We start from the raw sequence: 17,398 nt of genomic DNA, 5'->3' as shown, positions 1-17,398 counted from the left end.
AACACGGTAGCAACACAACATTACAACAACATGCTAGCAACACAGCATGACAGCAACGTGGTAACAGCACAACATGACAACAACATGGTAGCAACACAACATGACAACAACATCCTAGCAACACAACATGACAACAACATGCTAGCAACACAACATGACATCAACATGCTAGCAACACAACATGGCAGCAGCACAACATGACAACAACATGTTAGCAACATAGCATCCTAGCAACACAACATAGTGGCATAAACACAATATGGCAGCAGCACAACATGACAACATGCTAGCAACACAGCATGCTAGAAACACAACATCGCAGCAGCACAACATGACAACATGCTAGTAACACAACATGGCAGTAGCACAACATGACAACATGCTAGAAACACATCATGGCAGCAACATGCTAGAAACACAACATGGCAGCAGCACAACATGACAACATGCATGTAATCTCTGTGCCTGTCAGTGGCCACTCATCATTCTGTGCAGGTGGGGCAGAGAATGCTAGCAACACAACATGACAACAACATGCTAGCAACACAACATGACAAGAACATCCTAGCAACACAACATGACAACAACATGCTAGCAACACAACATGACAAGAACATCCTAGCAACACAACATGACAAGAACTTGCTAGCAACACAACATGACATCACATGCTAGCAACACAACATGGCAGCAGCACAACATGACAACAACATGCTAGCAACAGAACATGACAACAACATGCTAGCAACACAACATGGCAGTAGCACATGACAACATGCTAGCAACACAACATGACAACATGCAAGCAACACAATATGGCAGCAGCACAACATGACAACATGCTAGCAACACAGCATGCTAGAAACACAACATGGCAGCAGCACAACATGACAACAACATGCTAGCAACACAACACGGCAGCAGCACAACATGACAACAACATGCTAGCAACACAACATGGCTGCAGCACAACATGCTAGCAACACAATATGGCAGCAGCACAACATGACAACATGGTAGCAGCACAAAACATGGTACAAACATTGTTGAACACCGGCAACAGCACAAAGGGCAAGAAGGTAGAGACAACAATACATCACGCAAAGCAGCCACAACTGTCAGTTAGAGTGTCTATGATTGAGTCTTTGAATGAAGAGATGGAGATAAAACTGTCCAGTTTGAGTATTTTTTGCTGCTCGTTCCAGTCGCTAGCTGCAGCAAACTAAAAAAGTGGAGCAACCCAGGGATGTGTGTGCTTTGGGGACCTTTCACAGAATGTGACTGGCAGAACGGGTGTTGTATGTGGAGGATGAGGGCTGCAGTTGGTATCTCAGATAGGGGCGAGTGAGGCCTAAGAGGGTTTTATAGATAAGCATCAACCAGTAGGTCTTGCGACAGGTATACAGAGATGACCAGTTTACAGAGGAGTCTAAAGTGCAGTGATGTGTCCTATAAGGAGCATTGGTGGCAAATCTGATGGCTGAATGGTAAAGAACATCTAGCCGCTCGAAGGAACACACCTGCCGATCTATAAATTACGTATCTGGCAGTCTAGCATGGGTAGGATGGTCATTTGAACCAGGGTTAGTTTGACAGCTGGGGTGAAAGAGGAGCGATTACGATAGAGGAAACCAAGTCTAGATTTAACTTTAGCCTGCAGCTTTGATATGTGCTGAGAGAAGGACAGTGTACCATCTAGCCATACTCTTTAGCTCTAAACCCTCAGAGGTAATAATCACACAGGTTGGGAGAGCGTCATTCTTCTTACTAAAACACATAACCTTGTTATGAACATCTCCAAAACAAAGGTAAAGGGCAGAGAAAGCTTGTTAGACATTAAGAAAGATTTGCTGTAGAGCTTTTAACACAAAATCCAGGGAGGGGCCAGCTGAGTGTTAGACAATCAATCATCTTGCTTATAAATTGATGAGAGAGTTTCCTACTGCCTGAGCTATGTTGTTGAGGTAAATTGAGAAGAGCGTGGGGCCTAGGATTGAGCATTGGGGTACTCCCTTGGTGACAGGCAGTGGCTAAGACAGCAGATGTGCTGACTTTATACACTGCACTCTTTGAGAGAGGTAGTTAGCAAACCAAGCTCCCCCTTCAGAGACACCAATACTCCTTAGCCGTTCAACAGGAATGGTCTTCTGTATCAAAAACTTTGGCCAAGTCAAGAAAAATAGCAGCCCAACATTGTGTAACAGTATAACTTTAGACCGTCCCCTCGCGCGAACCAGGGACCCTCTGCACACATCAACAACAGTCACCCCTCGAAGCATCGTTACCCATCGCTCCACAAAAGCCCCGGCCCTTGCAGAGCAAGGGGAGCCACTACTTCAAGGTCTCAGAATAAGTGACCGATTGAAACGCTATTTAGCAGGACCACCGCTAACTAGCTAGCCATTTCACATCCGTTACAATTGCTTAGAATCAATGGCAATGTTGACATCATTTATGACCTTTTAAGGTTGCAGTGACATCCATAACCTGAGCTGAAACTAGATTGCATACCAGCGAGAATACTATAGACATCAAGAAAGCCAGATGATTATTGCTACGTTTTTCCAACACTTTTGATAGAACAGGGCAAAATTAGAATATAATTTTGTGTGATGATATAAGATGCTCATTATAGTTGCCGCCATATCGTAGCCACTAGCCAGAATTCCTGCAAAAAGTTTCGCAAAGAGGCAAAAAAAACAAGATGCCCTTTAACCACTCAATGAACATGCAAGTACCGCACGAGTTCAACCTGTTCAACCTCTGGGCAGCCAAACTTTCTTAGGCTACGTAACAGAAGCTACGTAAAACTGCAGAGAGGACAGCACCTACAGTACATACAAAAAAACACCACGCTCATGCGCAGAAATCTCCCTATCAATAGCCACGGAAAAACAGGTTCCAGAGCAGCCACTCCATAATATTTCATGATCAAATTTTGGGCGTAGTAAACCCTCTCGCTTCGTCTCTTCCTCTCTACTACGAGTACTACAGGTGATCGAATTCCGTCCAAAAACAACGACCACATAACTGGTTTGCAGGGTCACCGCGAGCTACCGAGTCTTCGGAAATATGGACCTTTTCTCTTTCTTTGCAGGTTGGATCGGTTATTTGCTTATTTGCCTGCTTGGATTGATTTTGATCGCGTTTCTATTTTTTTGTCTTTACATTAAATATATTCATCTGAAATATGATCACATACCGGGACCACCAAGGGATAGGTGAGTCAGTATGATGTAACTTGAATATTTATTTTAAAATGCTTTAGCTAAATGTTAGTTTCAACTATATTGAGTGGCGACATAACGCATCGGATTTGTTGATAAGGAACTACAGTAGGTGAAAGTTGACCTCAACAGCCGTCAGGGTCGCTGTTTCACCTGTCTTTTTCCTTTCCACTAGGTGAAGGTATCACTCATGTCATAACGTTCTTATTATTCAGTTATTAACCCGTCTCATGTTCTCCCCTAGTTTTATATTTGGTCATTCCCCAACCATGCTGAGGGAGATGAGCAATGGTCGAGTTGTCCACGACAAATTTCTGGAATGGTTTGTTGAATGCTACACACATAGATTGAATCAGGTGTTGTTTATCCTGGGACAATAAATAAAGATATATTTTATCTTTGACAGGGCTGAGACTTATGGACCGGTCTACCGTATCAACGGTTTGCATATTGTGATGTTGTGTGTGACCTGTCCTGATACCACCAAGGTAAACCTGTGAAATTACTGTAATTATAATATCTGATGAACTGACTACGTAAACACCTGACCAAATTAAGCAAGATTTTAGTTCTGGGTTAACCAAGATTAGTGTAATCACACATTTTACCATGTTAATTTCTGAAATGAAAGTGCTGTAAAATAACACATTACCCCAATTCCCCCTTCAAACCAAACGGACACTTTTCTTTGTCTCCACAGGAAGTCCTGATGTCACCTAAGTACCCCAAAGCCTCAATGGTCTACAAGCGTCTCTTCAACCTTTTTGGACAGAGGTGAGTCCTCTGTATAATTTATGTTATCTAAATATACTTCCTACTACTATTTATTGTGTCAATGTTTTGGTTTGCTCTTTCAACACAATCCCTCCTAATGCTGGTTATTGCATGCGTAGCCTACAGAGCATATAGACATTCAAACGGGACAACTTGGTCACTGGTCAGTTTATTCAGTCTTAGGGTAAATACTATGTTGTCCATCTTCTTCATAGGTTTTTGGGAAGTGGCCTGGTCACAGCACAGAATCATGATGAATGGTACAAACAGCGAAGAATAATGGACCCTGCCTTCAGCAGTCTGTAAGTCACTCTAATTGATCAATCGACTCATTGATCACTCCACTGATCAATCCATCCATCTGTTCATCCATCTGTTCATCCATCCATCATTGCTGTGTATTGTTAGGTACCTGCGGGGTCAGATGGGTGCGTTCAACGAGAGGGCAGAGAAGCTGATGGATAAACTGGCGGACATGGCTGACACCAACACAGCTGCCAACATGCAACACATGTTCAACTGTGTGACACTGGATGTCATCACTAAGGTAACGGTCACTTCCTGTTACCCTCAGATCCCCACACTGCCCCTACAATTGATTCTTTCTGTTATAAAGCTACATTTGTTTGTATATCTGACAGTAAAATTGTCATAACAGGCAGTTATAACACACTCATTACCTAAGCTATATACAATTTAGTCTCACCAAGCCAATGTGCTAGCTATAACTAGCATAAATAGAACCAGGAGTTTTACCTTATCATGTTGTAAGATATTGTCAAGCCTCTGTTTTTATCTCATCTGTAGGTGGCGTTTGGAGTGGAGCTGGATCTGCTGAAGGAGAGTGACTCTCCGTTCCCCAACGCTATAGAGATGTGTCTGAAGGGAATGGTCCACTATCTCAGAGACTTCACCTTCCAGGTAAATAATTCACATTCCCTCGGTGGGATTTAAATAAATGGTCAGATGTCATATCTCTAAAGTTGTAGGAGTTTATTTTGAGCCTGTTTGCTACAGCTGGCAAATAATCCTGCAGCAAAAGAAATGTGAATTATTATGTCGATTATAATTAATAGACATTTTTTGTAGGGGTTGATACATTTTACATCAGGGCATATCAAGTCTGACATTTTTAAATGGAAATTACAAACTTTTACAAGCCTCTTTAAACATTCAATACACACATTTGCATTTCCTGCTATGCAGGAAAATTCACATAATTGAAAAAGAGTAATCAAATTAAGATCCTACACATTTAGCTCTACCCAAAGAACAAGAAGTTCATCAACGAGGTGAAGAAGTCTTGTCAGCTGCTGCGTTCGACAGGCAGACAGTGGATCAACGAGAGGAAAATGGCCGTCCAAAACGGAGAGGACGTTCCAAAAGACATCCTCACACAGATCCTCAAGACGGCTGGCAAAGGCATGTTGTAGTAGCCTGATCCTAGATCTGTTCGTGCCGTCTTGCCAACTCCTGCCACTGTTCAAGACAAGACGGCACAAACTGATCTGGGACCAGGCTAACATTGGAAACCTTTTACCTGTGGCTCTGCATGTGACATTGTGGGACAAGTGTTTGCTAAAACAGTCATGTAATTGATGAGGTTCAGTAGCACTATTGTCTCAATGCTGTAAACTGATATATTTCCATCATTTCAGAGGAAAACATAGCAAATGATGATGAGGAGCTTATGCTGGACAACTTTGTGACATTCTTCATTGCGGGTACGTCTTCCTGAAACAAGTGCTATACTTTATTTATATATATATATATATATATATATATATATATATATATATATATATATATATATATATACAGTTGACGTCAGAGGTTTACATACACCACATTCAGTTTTTACAATTCCTGACATTTAATCCTAGTAAAAATTCCCTGGTTTAGGTCAGTTAGGATCACCAATTTATTTTAAGAATGTGAAATGTCAGAATGATAGTAGAGAGAATTATCATCACATTCCCAGTGGGTCAGAAGTTTACATACACTCAATTAGTATTTGGTAGCATTGCCTTTACATTTTTTTAAAACTTGGGTCAAACGTTTTGGGTATCCTTCCACAAGCTTCCCACAATAAGTTGGGTGAATTTTGGCCCATTCCTCCTGACAGAGCTGGTGTAACTGAGTCAGGTTTGTAGGCCTCCTTGCTCGCACAAACTTTTTCAGTTCTGCCCACAAAGTCTATATAGGATTGAGGTCAGGGCTTTGTGATGGCCACTCCAATACCTTGACTTTGTTGTCCTTAAGCTATTTTGCCACAACTTTGAAATGATGCTTGGGATCATTGTCCATTCGGAAGAACCATTTGCGACCAAGCTTTAACTTCCTGACTGATGTTTTGAGATGTCGCTTCAATATATTCACATAATTTTCCTACCTCATGAAGCCATCTATTTTGTGAAGTTCACCAGTCCCTTCTTGCAAAGCACCCCCACAACATGATGCTGCAACCCCCGTGCTTCACGTTTGGGATGGTGTTCTTCGCCTTGCAAGCATCCCTTTTTTTCTTCCAAACAAAACGATGGTTGTTATGACCAAACAGTTGTATTTTTGTTTCATTAGACCAGAGGACAATTCTCCAAAAAGTACGATCTTTGTCCCCATGTGCAGTTGCAAACTGTAGTCTGTTTTTTTTTAATGGTGGTTTTGGAGCAGTGGCTTCTTCCTTGCTGAGCGGCCATTCAGGTTATGTCTCTATAGGACTCGTTTTACTGTGGATATAGATACTTTTGTACCTGCTTCCTCCAGCATCTTCATAAGTTTCTTTGCTATTGTTCTGTGATTGATTTGCTCTTTTCGCACCAAAGTACGTTCAACTCTAGGAGACAGAACGTGTTTCCTTCCTGAGCTGTATGACAGCTGCATGGTCCCACGGTGTTTATACTTGTGTACTATTGTTTGTACAGATGAACATGGTACATTCACACATTTGGAAATTGCTCCCAAGGATGGACCAGACTTGTGGAGGTCTACACATTTTTTTCTGAGGTCTTGGCTGATTTCTTTTGATTTTCCCATGATGTCAAACAAAGAGGCACTGAGTTTGAAGGTAGGCCTTGAAATTCATCAACAGGTTTTATTTTATTTTTATTTCACCTTTATTTAACCAGGTAGGCTAGTTGAGAACAAGTTCTCATTTGCAACTGCGACCTGGCCAAGATAAAGCATAGCAGTGTGAGCAGACAACACAGACTTACACATGGAGTAAACAATTAACAAGTCAATAACACAGTATAAAAAAAGGGGAGTCTATATACAATGTGTGCAAAAGGCATGAGGAGGTAGGTGAATAATTACAATTTTGCAGATTAACACTGGAGTGATAAATGATCAGATGGTCATGTACAGGTAGAGATATTGGTGTGCAAAAGAGCAGAAAAGTAAATAAATAAAAACAGTATGGGGATGAGGTGGGTGAAAATGGGTGGGCTATTTACCAATAGACTATGTACAGCTGTAGCGATCGGTTAGCTGCTCAGATAGCTGATGTTTGAAGTTGGTGAGGGAGATAAGTCTCCAGCTTCAGCGATTTTTGCAGTTCGTTCCTGTCACAGGCAGCAGAGTAATGGAATGAAAGGCGGCCAAATGAGGTGTTGGCTTTAGGGATGATCAGTGAGATACACCTGCTGGAGCGCGTGCTACGGATGGGTGTTGCCATCGTGACCAGTGAACTGAGATAAGGCGGAGCTTTACCTAGGATGGACTTGTAGATGACCTGGAGCCAGTGGGTCTGGCGACTAATATGTAGCGACGGCCAGCCGACTAGAGCATACAAGTCGCAGTGGTGGGTGGTATAAGGTGCTTTAGTGACAAAACGGATGGCACTGTGATAGACTGCATCCAGTTTGCTGAGTAGAGTGTTGGAAGCCATTTTGTAGATGACATCGCCGAAGTCGAGGATCGGTAGGATAGTCAGTTTTACTAGGGTAAGCTTGGCGGCGTGAGTGAAGGAGGCTTTGTTGCGGAATAGAAAGCCGACTCTTGATTTGATTTTCGATTGGAGATGTTTGATATGAGTCTGGAAGGAGAGTTTGCAGTCTAGCCAGACACCTAGGTACTTATAGATGTCCACATATTCAAGGTCGGAACCATCCAGGGTGCTGATGCTAGTCGGGCATGCGGGTGCAGGCAGCGATCGGTTGAAAAGCGTGCATTTGGTTTTACTAGCGTTTAAGAGCAGTTGGAGGCCACGGAAGGAGTGTTGTATGGCATTGAAGCTCGTTTGGAGGTTAGATAGCACAGTGTCCAATGACGGGCCGAAAGTATATAAAATGGTGTTGTCTGCGCAGAGGTGGATCAGGGAATCGCCCGCAGCAAGAGCAACATCATTGATATATACAGAGAAAAGAGTCGGCCCGAGAATTGAACCCTGTGGCACCCCCATAGAGACTGCCAGAGGACCGGACAGCATGCCCTCCGATTTGATACACTGAACTCTGTCTGCAAAGTAATTGGTGAACCAGGCAAGGCAGTCATCCGAAAAACCGAGGCTACTGAGTCTGCCGATAAGAATCTGGTGATTGACAGAGTCGAAAGCCTTGGCAAGGTCGATGAAGACGGCTGCACAGTACTGTCTTTTATCGATGGCGGTTATGATATCGTTTAGTACCTTGAGTGTGGCTGAGGTGCACCCGTGACCGGCTCGGAAACCAGATTGCACAGCGGAGAAGGTACGGTGGGATTCGAGATGGTCAGTGACCTGTTTTTTGACTTGGCTTTCGAAGACCTTAGATAGGCAGGGCAGGATGGATATAGGTCTGTAACAGTTTGGGTACAGGGTGTCTCCCCCTTTGAAGAGGGGGATGACTACGGCAGATTTCCAATCCTTGGGGATCTCAGACGATATGAAAGAGAGGTTGAACAGGCTGGTAATAGGGGTTGCGACAATGGCGGCGGATAGTTTCAGAAATAGAGGGTCCAGATTGTCAATCCCAGCTGATTTGTACGGGTCCAGGTTTTGCAGCTCTTTCAGAACATCTGCTATCTGGATTTGGGTAAAGGAGAACCTGGAGAGGCTTGGGCGAGGAGCTGCGGGGGGGCGGAGCTGTTGGCCGAGGTTGGAGTAGCCAGGCGGAAGGCATGGCCAGCCGTTGAGAAATGCTTATTGAAGTTTTCGATAATCATGGATTTATCGGTGGTGACAGTGTTACCTAGCCTCAGTGCAGTGGGCAGCTGGGAGGAGGTGCTCTTGTTCTCCATGGACTTCACAGTGTCCCAGAACTTTTTGGAGTTGGAGCTGCAGGATGCAAACTTCTGCCTGAAGAAGCTGGCCTTAGCTTTCCTGACTGACTGTGTGTATTGGTTCCTGACTTCCCTGAACAGTTGCATATCACGGGGACTATTCGATGCTATTGCAGTCCGTACACCTTCAATTGACTCAAATGATGTAAATTAGCCTATCAGAAGCTTCTAAAGCCATGACATCATTTTCTGGAATTTTCCAAGCTGTTTAAAGGCACAGTCAACATAGTGTATGTAAACTTCTGACGCACTGGAATTGTTATACAGTGAATTATAAGTGAACTAATCTGTCTGTAAACAATTGTTGGAAAAATTACTCTTGTCATGCACGAAGTAGATGTCCTAACTGACTTACCAAAACTATAGTTTTTTAACAAGAAATTTGTGGAGTTTTTGAAAAACACATTTTAATGACTCCAACCTAAGTGTTTGTTAACTTCCGACTTAAACTGTATATATATATAGATTTTCGAGCTCAAGTGAAATTTGAAGAAACAACAGTCACCGTACTTTTGTTGTTTTAATCATGACAGGGCAAGAGACAACAGCCAATCAACTAGCTTTTACGGTCATGGAACTGGGAAGACTGCCAGAGATACTGACAAAGTAGGACTTGTTTTCATCATTTCTATTTTCGGTATTGATCATTTCTGTAATAAAAACAGTTTGGTTGAGTTTGTGACTGTCTCTGCCATTTCCAGGGTGAAGCAGGAAGTGGATGACGTCATCGGGATGAAACAGGAAATCAGCTTTGACGACCTGGGGAAAATGACCTACCTGTCTCAGGTAAATGATCTACCTGTCCCAGGTTCGTGTGTGCTGTCTTGTCATTGACCTGACAGTGACAGCAATGGAGCTACAAACCAGATCAAGGACTCAGAATTGGAACTGGCATCTGTACACAGAAACCATATTGTAAGTTATACAATGTTGTCCGATGGCTGATAGAATGGTGCTGGAGGAGATGGCTGCCCAGCGAAATGTGCTATTTTGTGTGTGTGCTTAGTCCCCTCCTGTACTCCCTGTTCACCCACCACTCCAACACCATTATTACGTTTGCTGATGACACAACAGTGGTAGGCCTGATCACTGACAACGATGAGACAGACTATAGAGACGAGGTCAGAGACCTGGCAGTCTGGTGCCAGGACAACAACCTCTCTCTCAATGTGAGCAAGACAAAGGAGCTGATCGTGGACTATAGGAAAAGGAGGGCTTTACAGGCCACATAAACATTGACTAGACTGAATTGGAGCGGGTTGAGAGTTTCAAATACCTTGGTGTCCACATCACCAAATTACCAACAAACTATCATGGTCCAAACGCACCAAGACAGTTGTGAAGAGGGCACGACAACACCTTTTCCCTATCAAGACACTGAAAATATTTGGCATGGGTCCCCAGATCCTCAAAAAGTTCTACAGCTGCACCATTGAGAGCATCCTGAACGGTTGTATTACCACTTCGTATGGCAATTACTCGGCATCTGACCGGAAGGCACTACAGAGGGTAGTGCATACGGCCCAGTACATCACTGGGACCAAGCTTCCTGACATCCAGGACCTATATACTAGGCGGTGTCAGGAAGGCCCCAAAATTTGTCAAATCCTCCAGTCCCCCAAGTCGGAGACTGTTCTCTCTGCTACCGCATGGCAAACGGTACCGGAGCACCAAGTTTAGGACGAAAAGGTAACTCTTCAAATCGTCAATGAATCAGCATGGTGTGTTTGATTCATATCATCTCTCCCCCGTCAGGTTTTGAAGGAGACTCTAAGGTTGTACCCTACAGCACCAGGCACTTCTCGTTTCATCCCCAACGACATCGTCATCAACAGCATCCCCATCCCAGCAGGAGTCTCATGCTTCGTGAGTCGTCACCTCAAAAACTATGTGGAGGAGTGATGACTGTTGTATGATAATATCTCTAAGTTTAGTTGTGGTGTTAACATGTGATACCCTGTGGTACCTCAATGTAGTAAAGGAATGAAGTAGCCTTGTCTAAGCCAGTGTGGCTCATACCTCAATGTGGTAAAGGAATGGAGTATCCTTGTCCAAGCCAGTATGGCTCATACCTCAATGTAGTAAAGGAATGAAGTAGCCTTGTCTATGCCAGTATGGCTCATACCTCAATGTAGCAAAGGAATGAAGTAGAATTTCTAAGCCAGTATGGCTCATACCTCAATGTAGTAAAGGAATGAAGTAGAATTTCGAAGCCAGTATGGCTCCTACCTCAATGTAGCATCATTGTATCATTGACTTTTCTTATGTTAACATAGAATGTAAACATAGAATTTCTCAAAACACCATGATTGTGTAATGAAACCATGACAGGTAGTGCACCTAAGCTGAGATCTGGGTGTTTGAATGTATAATGTTGATACACAGAATGTGTTTTAAAACAGAAGTGTAGGAACTCTGAAACACCCACAGTGGTTCTCCAACCTGAATACGGGTGTTTTTAAGAGAGCGTTGTGAAAACCCATTTTGGGGGTTCAGTGAATGTAAAAGCATCAACACTCAAACATTATGTTTCTCATACAATCAATGGTTTACAAATGCAAGTAATTTCAATGATTTGTTAATTTAATTTTACCAAAGTAATGTAAATCCAACTGCATATGTTACACAAAATGTAATTTCATTTATGAGGATAACCAAAGTTAAGAGACAATAGATTGATTGAACTCATTGGAAGTATTTTGTTTTAATCACATTGCATTTCTTATCTTAACGCATGACTCTGTTTTTAGAGGATTGTGGGTAACGTTTTTAGACTATAATTCATTCACACAATGTTGTGTACATGTTTGAAGAAAGAAGACTGTATTTCTATATTGGTATTAAGCAGTTTGTTGTGTAATGGATCATGATGAACGGATACCAAAACTGTCAGGCATTTTGACGTTCAATGAGGACAGCACCCATTCCCACATAGACAAAGGAAATGACAACAAAAGAGAAGGGATCTAATTCTGCTCTAAACAGAACTCGAAACACCAAAGTAGTGTGTTCAACCTGTTCTGTTAGTGCTCCCAGTCCCTGGCAAGGTGTTGCACAATATTTGATTTAGTGGTGTTACAACACACCGTGTCATGTGTTTCAATACTCCAGCAAAGATATGGTTTCGTCTCCTTCAAGTTGGTGGCAGCTCAGTTGCCACTAGTTAATGTAGCAATATTGATGTTACTCATATTGATGTTACACAGGAAACGGAAACCAGTTTTTACTTACTTTATTAATGTGCTGGTTGACAACATGCCTAGTAAAGTTTGCTTAACTATATATCTTTGTCAGTCATGACTACAACACAAAGCATATTGAAACAGTTTTGGTGTTTCAATGAACTTCATCTTAACAGTGTAGTCAACACCTCATTAACTATTTTGGGTGTGGGTGTACTTATTTTATTTCCTAAACTGTCTTAAATCTTTTGTTTTCCCCTTATCTTGTCTGTCTACAGTTCAATTCTTATGTGTGTGGAAGGTTGGATAAGTTCTTTGAGGACCCGCTGAAGTTTGACCCAGAGAGGTTCCATCCAGACGCTGCCAAGTAAGTCACACGATACGTTGTCATTGTTTTATTGTTTCTTTACAACATTTGAATTGATTAAAGCAGAACTGAACTCGAGAATCAACTTCTCTCGTTGAAACTCGAATACATCGCATCCAGAAAATATTCAGACCACTTCACTTTTTCCACATTTTGTTACGTTACAGACTTATGCTAAAATGTATTTAAAAAACAATTTTCCTTATCAATCTCCACACAATACCCCATAATGACGAAGGAAAAAAAGGTTTCCGTTGATCATCCTTCAGGTGTTTCTACAACTTGATTGGAGTCCACCTGTGGTAAATTAAATTGAATGGACGTGATTTAGGAAGATGCACACCTGTATATATAAGGTCCCACTGTTGACAGTGCATGTCAGAGCAAAAACCAAGCCATGTGGTTGACGCAATTGTCCATAGAGCTCCGAGACAGGATTGTGTCAATGCACAGATATAGGGTAGGGTACCAAAGAAATGTCTACGGCATTGAAGGCCCCCAAGAACACAGTGGCCTCCATCATTCTTAAATGGAAGAAGTTTTGAACCACCAAGACCCTCCCTAGAGCTGACCACCCGGCCAAACTGAGCAATCAGGGGAGAAGGGGCTTGGTCAGCGAGGTGACCAAGAACTCAATGGTCACTCTGACAGAGCTCCAGCCACTATATTCCACCCATGAGGCCAAAGACGGCACTTTTGATCAGTGATCGAAGGAAAGGGCTACTTTTGGTCATGAAGTCAAAGTTCGTCATGACTTACATGGTGGTTGGGTTTTGATTTCACCCACTAACACGGGATAAACAGCTGTGGTGTTTACGCTCTATCCGATGGCAGAACAGTGGATCGGACTTTGTTTACAAAAGACAACATGTAGCGCATTTTTTACTTGAGAAATACTACACTAAACACCTTAATGAGATGGAAATTTGCGTCACTAAAACCTTGTCGACAAAAAAACAGAATTAATTGCAGATTTCTTGAGTTAACTTGGACTATTTTGAGGAAGTGATACTGGCTTTGTTCTTATGGTGTCTCATGCAGTGGTGGGAAAAGTACCCAATTTTCACACTTGAGTAAAATACCTTAATAGAAAATGACTCAAGTAAAAGTAAAAGTCACCCAGTAAAATACTACTTGAGTAAAAGTCTAAAAGTATTTGGTTTTAAGTGTCCTTAAGTATCAAAAGTAAATGTATAAATCATTTAAAATGTCTTATATTAAGCAAACCAGACGACACGATATTCTTGTTTTCTTAATCTACGGATAGCCAGGGTCACAGTTCAACACTCCGACATAATTTACAATCGAAGCATTTGTGTTTAGTGAGACTACCCAATCAGAGGCAGAAGGAATGAACTTAGTACTTTACACCACCTGGTCTCATGGGGTACAAACAACAACAATCTAGTTTATCTTAATGAGCAACAGAAAAACACATTGGACTCTGTGTATTCAGTCACTTTTTAAGAGCTAACAGACACGTTGTGTTTGTTTCTGTCCTGAAGACCCTATTACTGCTACTACCCCTTCGCCCTGGGACCACGCTCATGTCTGGGACAGAGCTTCGCACAGGTGAGCAGACTGTCCGTATGAAATACATTGAAACAACTTTATTTGGGATTGTTCTCTGCTGATCCTATTATCCATCCTAGTTAGATTACTCCTGGACTTCTGCCTCCCATTATATACTTTCTTATAGTTGAGCACACCAGATTTGTCATCCTTTAAAGAGATCTGTTGTTCACAGATGGAGGCTAAGGTAGTGATGGCCAAGCTGCTTCAGAGGTTTGACTTCAGCCTGCTGCCTGGCCAGTCCTTTGACATCCTGGACACTGGGACTTTGAGACCAAAGAGTGGAGTGGTGTGTAAAATCAGACACAGAGGACAGACAACCGCAGCCTGGCCTGACTGGGACCTGAACATGACTAGCACTTCTCTATAACATACTTGTCTTATTTCTTATACTTCTTAGTGGAGCAAATTACCTTTTTCATTCAATGAAGCACCTTATTCAAATATCTAGCTATTTTTTATGAAAATGGATTTTGAACAATTATGTTTATTCTTTGTATCAATGGTGAAATAATATCTTAAATATGACAGTTCTATGTGTTGAAGAGTTACTAGGACAGACTTGACATCGGAGTGTTTGTATTTGATTCCTTGTTAATTTACCCTTATCATGTAGTTACTATGTAGTATACCATTTATCACATAATATAAAGGTTACTATGTAGTATACCATTTATCACATAATATAAAGGTTACTATGTAGTATACCATTTATCACATAATATAAAGGTTACTATGCAGTATACCATTTATCACATAATATAAAGGTTACTATGCAGTATACCATTTATCACATAATATAAAGGTTACTATGCAGTATACCGTTTATCACATAATATAAAGGTTTCTATGCAGTATACCGTTTATCACATAATATAAAGGTTACTATGCAGTATACCATTTATCACATAATATAAAGGTTACTATGTAGTATACCATTTATCACATAATATAAAGAGATTTATAAAGTATATATGAACTTATTTGATGAACTTCCTAATCAACATTACCACAGTGCCTCTGTTGGAGTGAATTGACTATATTTTAATAAAATAATTGACCAAACATCACTGGGCTCCAGAAGATTAGAATAGTTTTATCCACAAGGTGTCGCTGTGTACCTGCAGACAAACCAAGAACATTCATTCTCATGTTTTGTATCTTTCTCGTTTACACCCATATTTATTTTACTAGGCCAGTCAGTTAATTAAGAACAAATTCTTATTTTCAACGGCAGCCTAGGAACAGTGGGTTAACTGCCTTGTTCAGGGGCAAAACGACAGATGTTTTCACAATGTCACCCATCCTGAAAATCTAAGTAGAGCTCTTCCACTTGCTATTCAGTCAACAGGTGTCTAAAATGACCCATCTAGAGGTCATATGGGGCAGCAGGTAGCCGCATGGCTAGTAACCAAAAGATTGCAAGATCGAATCCCTGAGCTGACTAGGTTAGTCAATCAAGTGTGGTATTTATTTTTCTCTGTAGCCTCATCATTGTTGTTTCTTCATGAATTAGTCCAACGTTGGGATTGGTGTATCCATTGTTGGAATTGGGTCAACATGCCAGTGCAAGGATGTGTAGACTAAAGCTAACATTTGCGAATAGCATTTAACAGGGCTATGTCATTCAGTTGACTAAAACCAAGAGAATGTTACTTTAATAACATGTTTATAGGCAACTAACGATGCAGATTTAAGAAAATATAAAAAAGTAAGAGATAAGAATAACAAATTAAAGAGCAGCAGTAAATAACAATAGCGGGCCAATGTGCCACCTGTGTTGAGGTAATTGAGGTAATATGTACATGTAGGTAGAGTTATTAAAGCGACTATGCATCGAAAATAAATAATGCAAGTAGTCTGGGTAGCCATTTGATTAGATGTTCAGGAGTCTTATGGTTTGTCCCGTACCACTTGCGTGACATGGATATAGCAGATCATATAGAAATCATAGATGTAATCATGCTGTTGTTTTCAGAATGAACCATTGACTATGTTGTTTTTGAAAAAAAAAATAATAATAATAGCTAGAGGTCTATTTTCATAATTCTGTTTAATTTCTATTCCTGTCTCAAGTCAACCGGAACTGACAATTTCAATTGCAGATTGCTATTTTCAAAACAGATCCATTTGATTAATTCTATTGATAATTCATGTATTTTCACCTCATAACGTGTGAAGAGCCCGTTCATTGCATGGAGTTGGCACGCTCTCCATCTCGCTACCTGCCTGCGTCTTGATTGGCCGTCTTGACCGAGATCCTACTGTACCATTTCAAACCCGAGTCTGCGCTACTCTACAGTCTGCGGAAGCAGGGGAGGACGGTGCAAATTCCCAACGAGCTCCGGGATTCAATCCGCTGCCAAGGCACTCACCAGTCACCACTTCGGGGAAAAAAGGCTTATCTTTGAAAGAGCTCGAGCACTGTGTCTGTTGTAAAATTCGTTCGTTTCCGTTGTCTCGGAAAAGCAACATGCTGGTATAGTAAATATAGGGCAAATAGTTGTTTTTTTATTCCTTCCAAGCGCACATTTCTGTTGGCTTTTTATCTGAATAATTATTTATTTTCGTGGATATTTTGATTATTTTCTTCCACGGTGGAACGTGCGGAGCACGATGTGCACATGCGGTGGGATGCTCAGGGTTCTCCTGACAGTTCTCAGTTGAGTGGTGGAGATTTGATCGGTAAACATTCGCTTGTTTTGTTTTTACACAATATATACATAATTTATGAACGAATGAAAAAATACCAAGAAGGACTGCAAAGATTCGACAGTGATCTTTTTTTCAAAGAGTTGTGCGTGCAGTCTTCTGCATGGTTGCTATAACCAACATCTCATTGCCATTTTAATTTGTTTAATTGAACTTTTCCATCCGAAGTGCCACTGTTAGCATCATTTCCGTATCATGTATTCACATTTCAATACAATTCCGCAATTGAGACTCGGCTAGTTTAGCCTAAATATCCAGCTTATTTCCGTACCGTTATTGGACCGAGGAGAGTGCACAGACCCGACGGA

The 17,398-nt window shown here is 41.5% G+C and overlaps 2 protein-coding genes across 3 annotated transcripts in view; both read left to right on the top strand.

Moving 5' to 3' along the window:
* Positions 1–2,800: 2,800 nt before the first annotated feature.
* Positions 2,801–14,911, top strand: LOC123990517 (cholesterol 24-hydroxylase-like). 2 transcript variants are annotated; one of them, XM_046291073.1, is made up of 15 exons: positions 2,801–3,221; positions 3,472–3,549; positions 3,634–3,715; positions 3,928–4,001; positions 4,217–4,303; positions 4,410–4,548; positions 4,809–4,922; positions 5,261–5,423; positions 5,660–5,725; positions 9,791–9,863; positions 9,959–10,043; positions 11,013–11,123; positions 12,718–12,806; positions 14,312–14,378; positions 14,554–14,911. In XM_046291073.1, the coding sequence occupies exons 1-15, from the start codon at positions 3,073–3,075 to the stop codon at positions 14,746–14,748; spliced, it is 1,572 nt and encodes a 523-aa protein (XP_046147029.1). In that variant the 5' UTR covers positions 2,801–3,072; the 3' UTR covers positions 14,749–14,911. The 2 variants fall into 2 exon arrangements, with proteins under 2 accessions (XP_046147029.1, XP_046147030.1); XM_046291074.1 differs by lacking the exon at positions 11,013–11,123 and having other exon boundaries at positions 2,872–3,221.
* A 1,753-nt stretch (positions 14,912–16,664) lies between these two features.
* Positions 16,665–17,398, top strand: part of LOC123990518 (coiled-coil domain-containing protein 85C-B-like) — a 105,735-nt gene continuing 105,001 nt past the window's right edge. The window contains exon 1 of the mRNA XM_046291075.1: positions 16,665–17,398. This exon is cut by the window's right edge and continues 733 nt beyond it. The gene's annotated coding sequence lies outside the window, so the exon portion shown is untranslated.

This window comes from Oncorhynchus gorbuscha, linkage group LG12 (assembly GCF_021184085.1).
Source record: "Oncorhynchus gorbuscha isolate QuinsamMale2020 ecotype Even-year linkage group LG12, OgorEven_v1.0, whole genome shotgun sequence".
Classification (NCBI taxonomy): domain Eukaryota; kingdom Metazoa; phylum Chordata; class Actinopteri; order Salmoniformes; family Salmonidae; genus Oncorhynchus; species Oncorhynchus gorbuscha.
This window is presented reverse-complemented; position numbering and strand designations above follow the sequence as displayed.

Coding starts and splice junctions, on each gene's coding strand:
- LOC123990517 (XM_046291073.1), top strand. CDS start 3,073: ATGGACCTTTTCTCTTTCTTTGCAGGTTGGATCGGTTATTTGCTTATT. Junction 4,923..5,260: donor TCAGAGACTTCACCTTCCAG/GTAAATAATTCA, acceptor CTACACATTTAG/CTCTACCCAAAGAACAAGAA. Junction 10,044..11,012: donor AAATGACCTACCTGTCTCAG/GTAAATGATCTA, acceptor CTCCCCCGTCAG/GTTTTGAAGGAGACTCTAAG.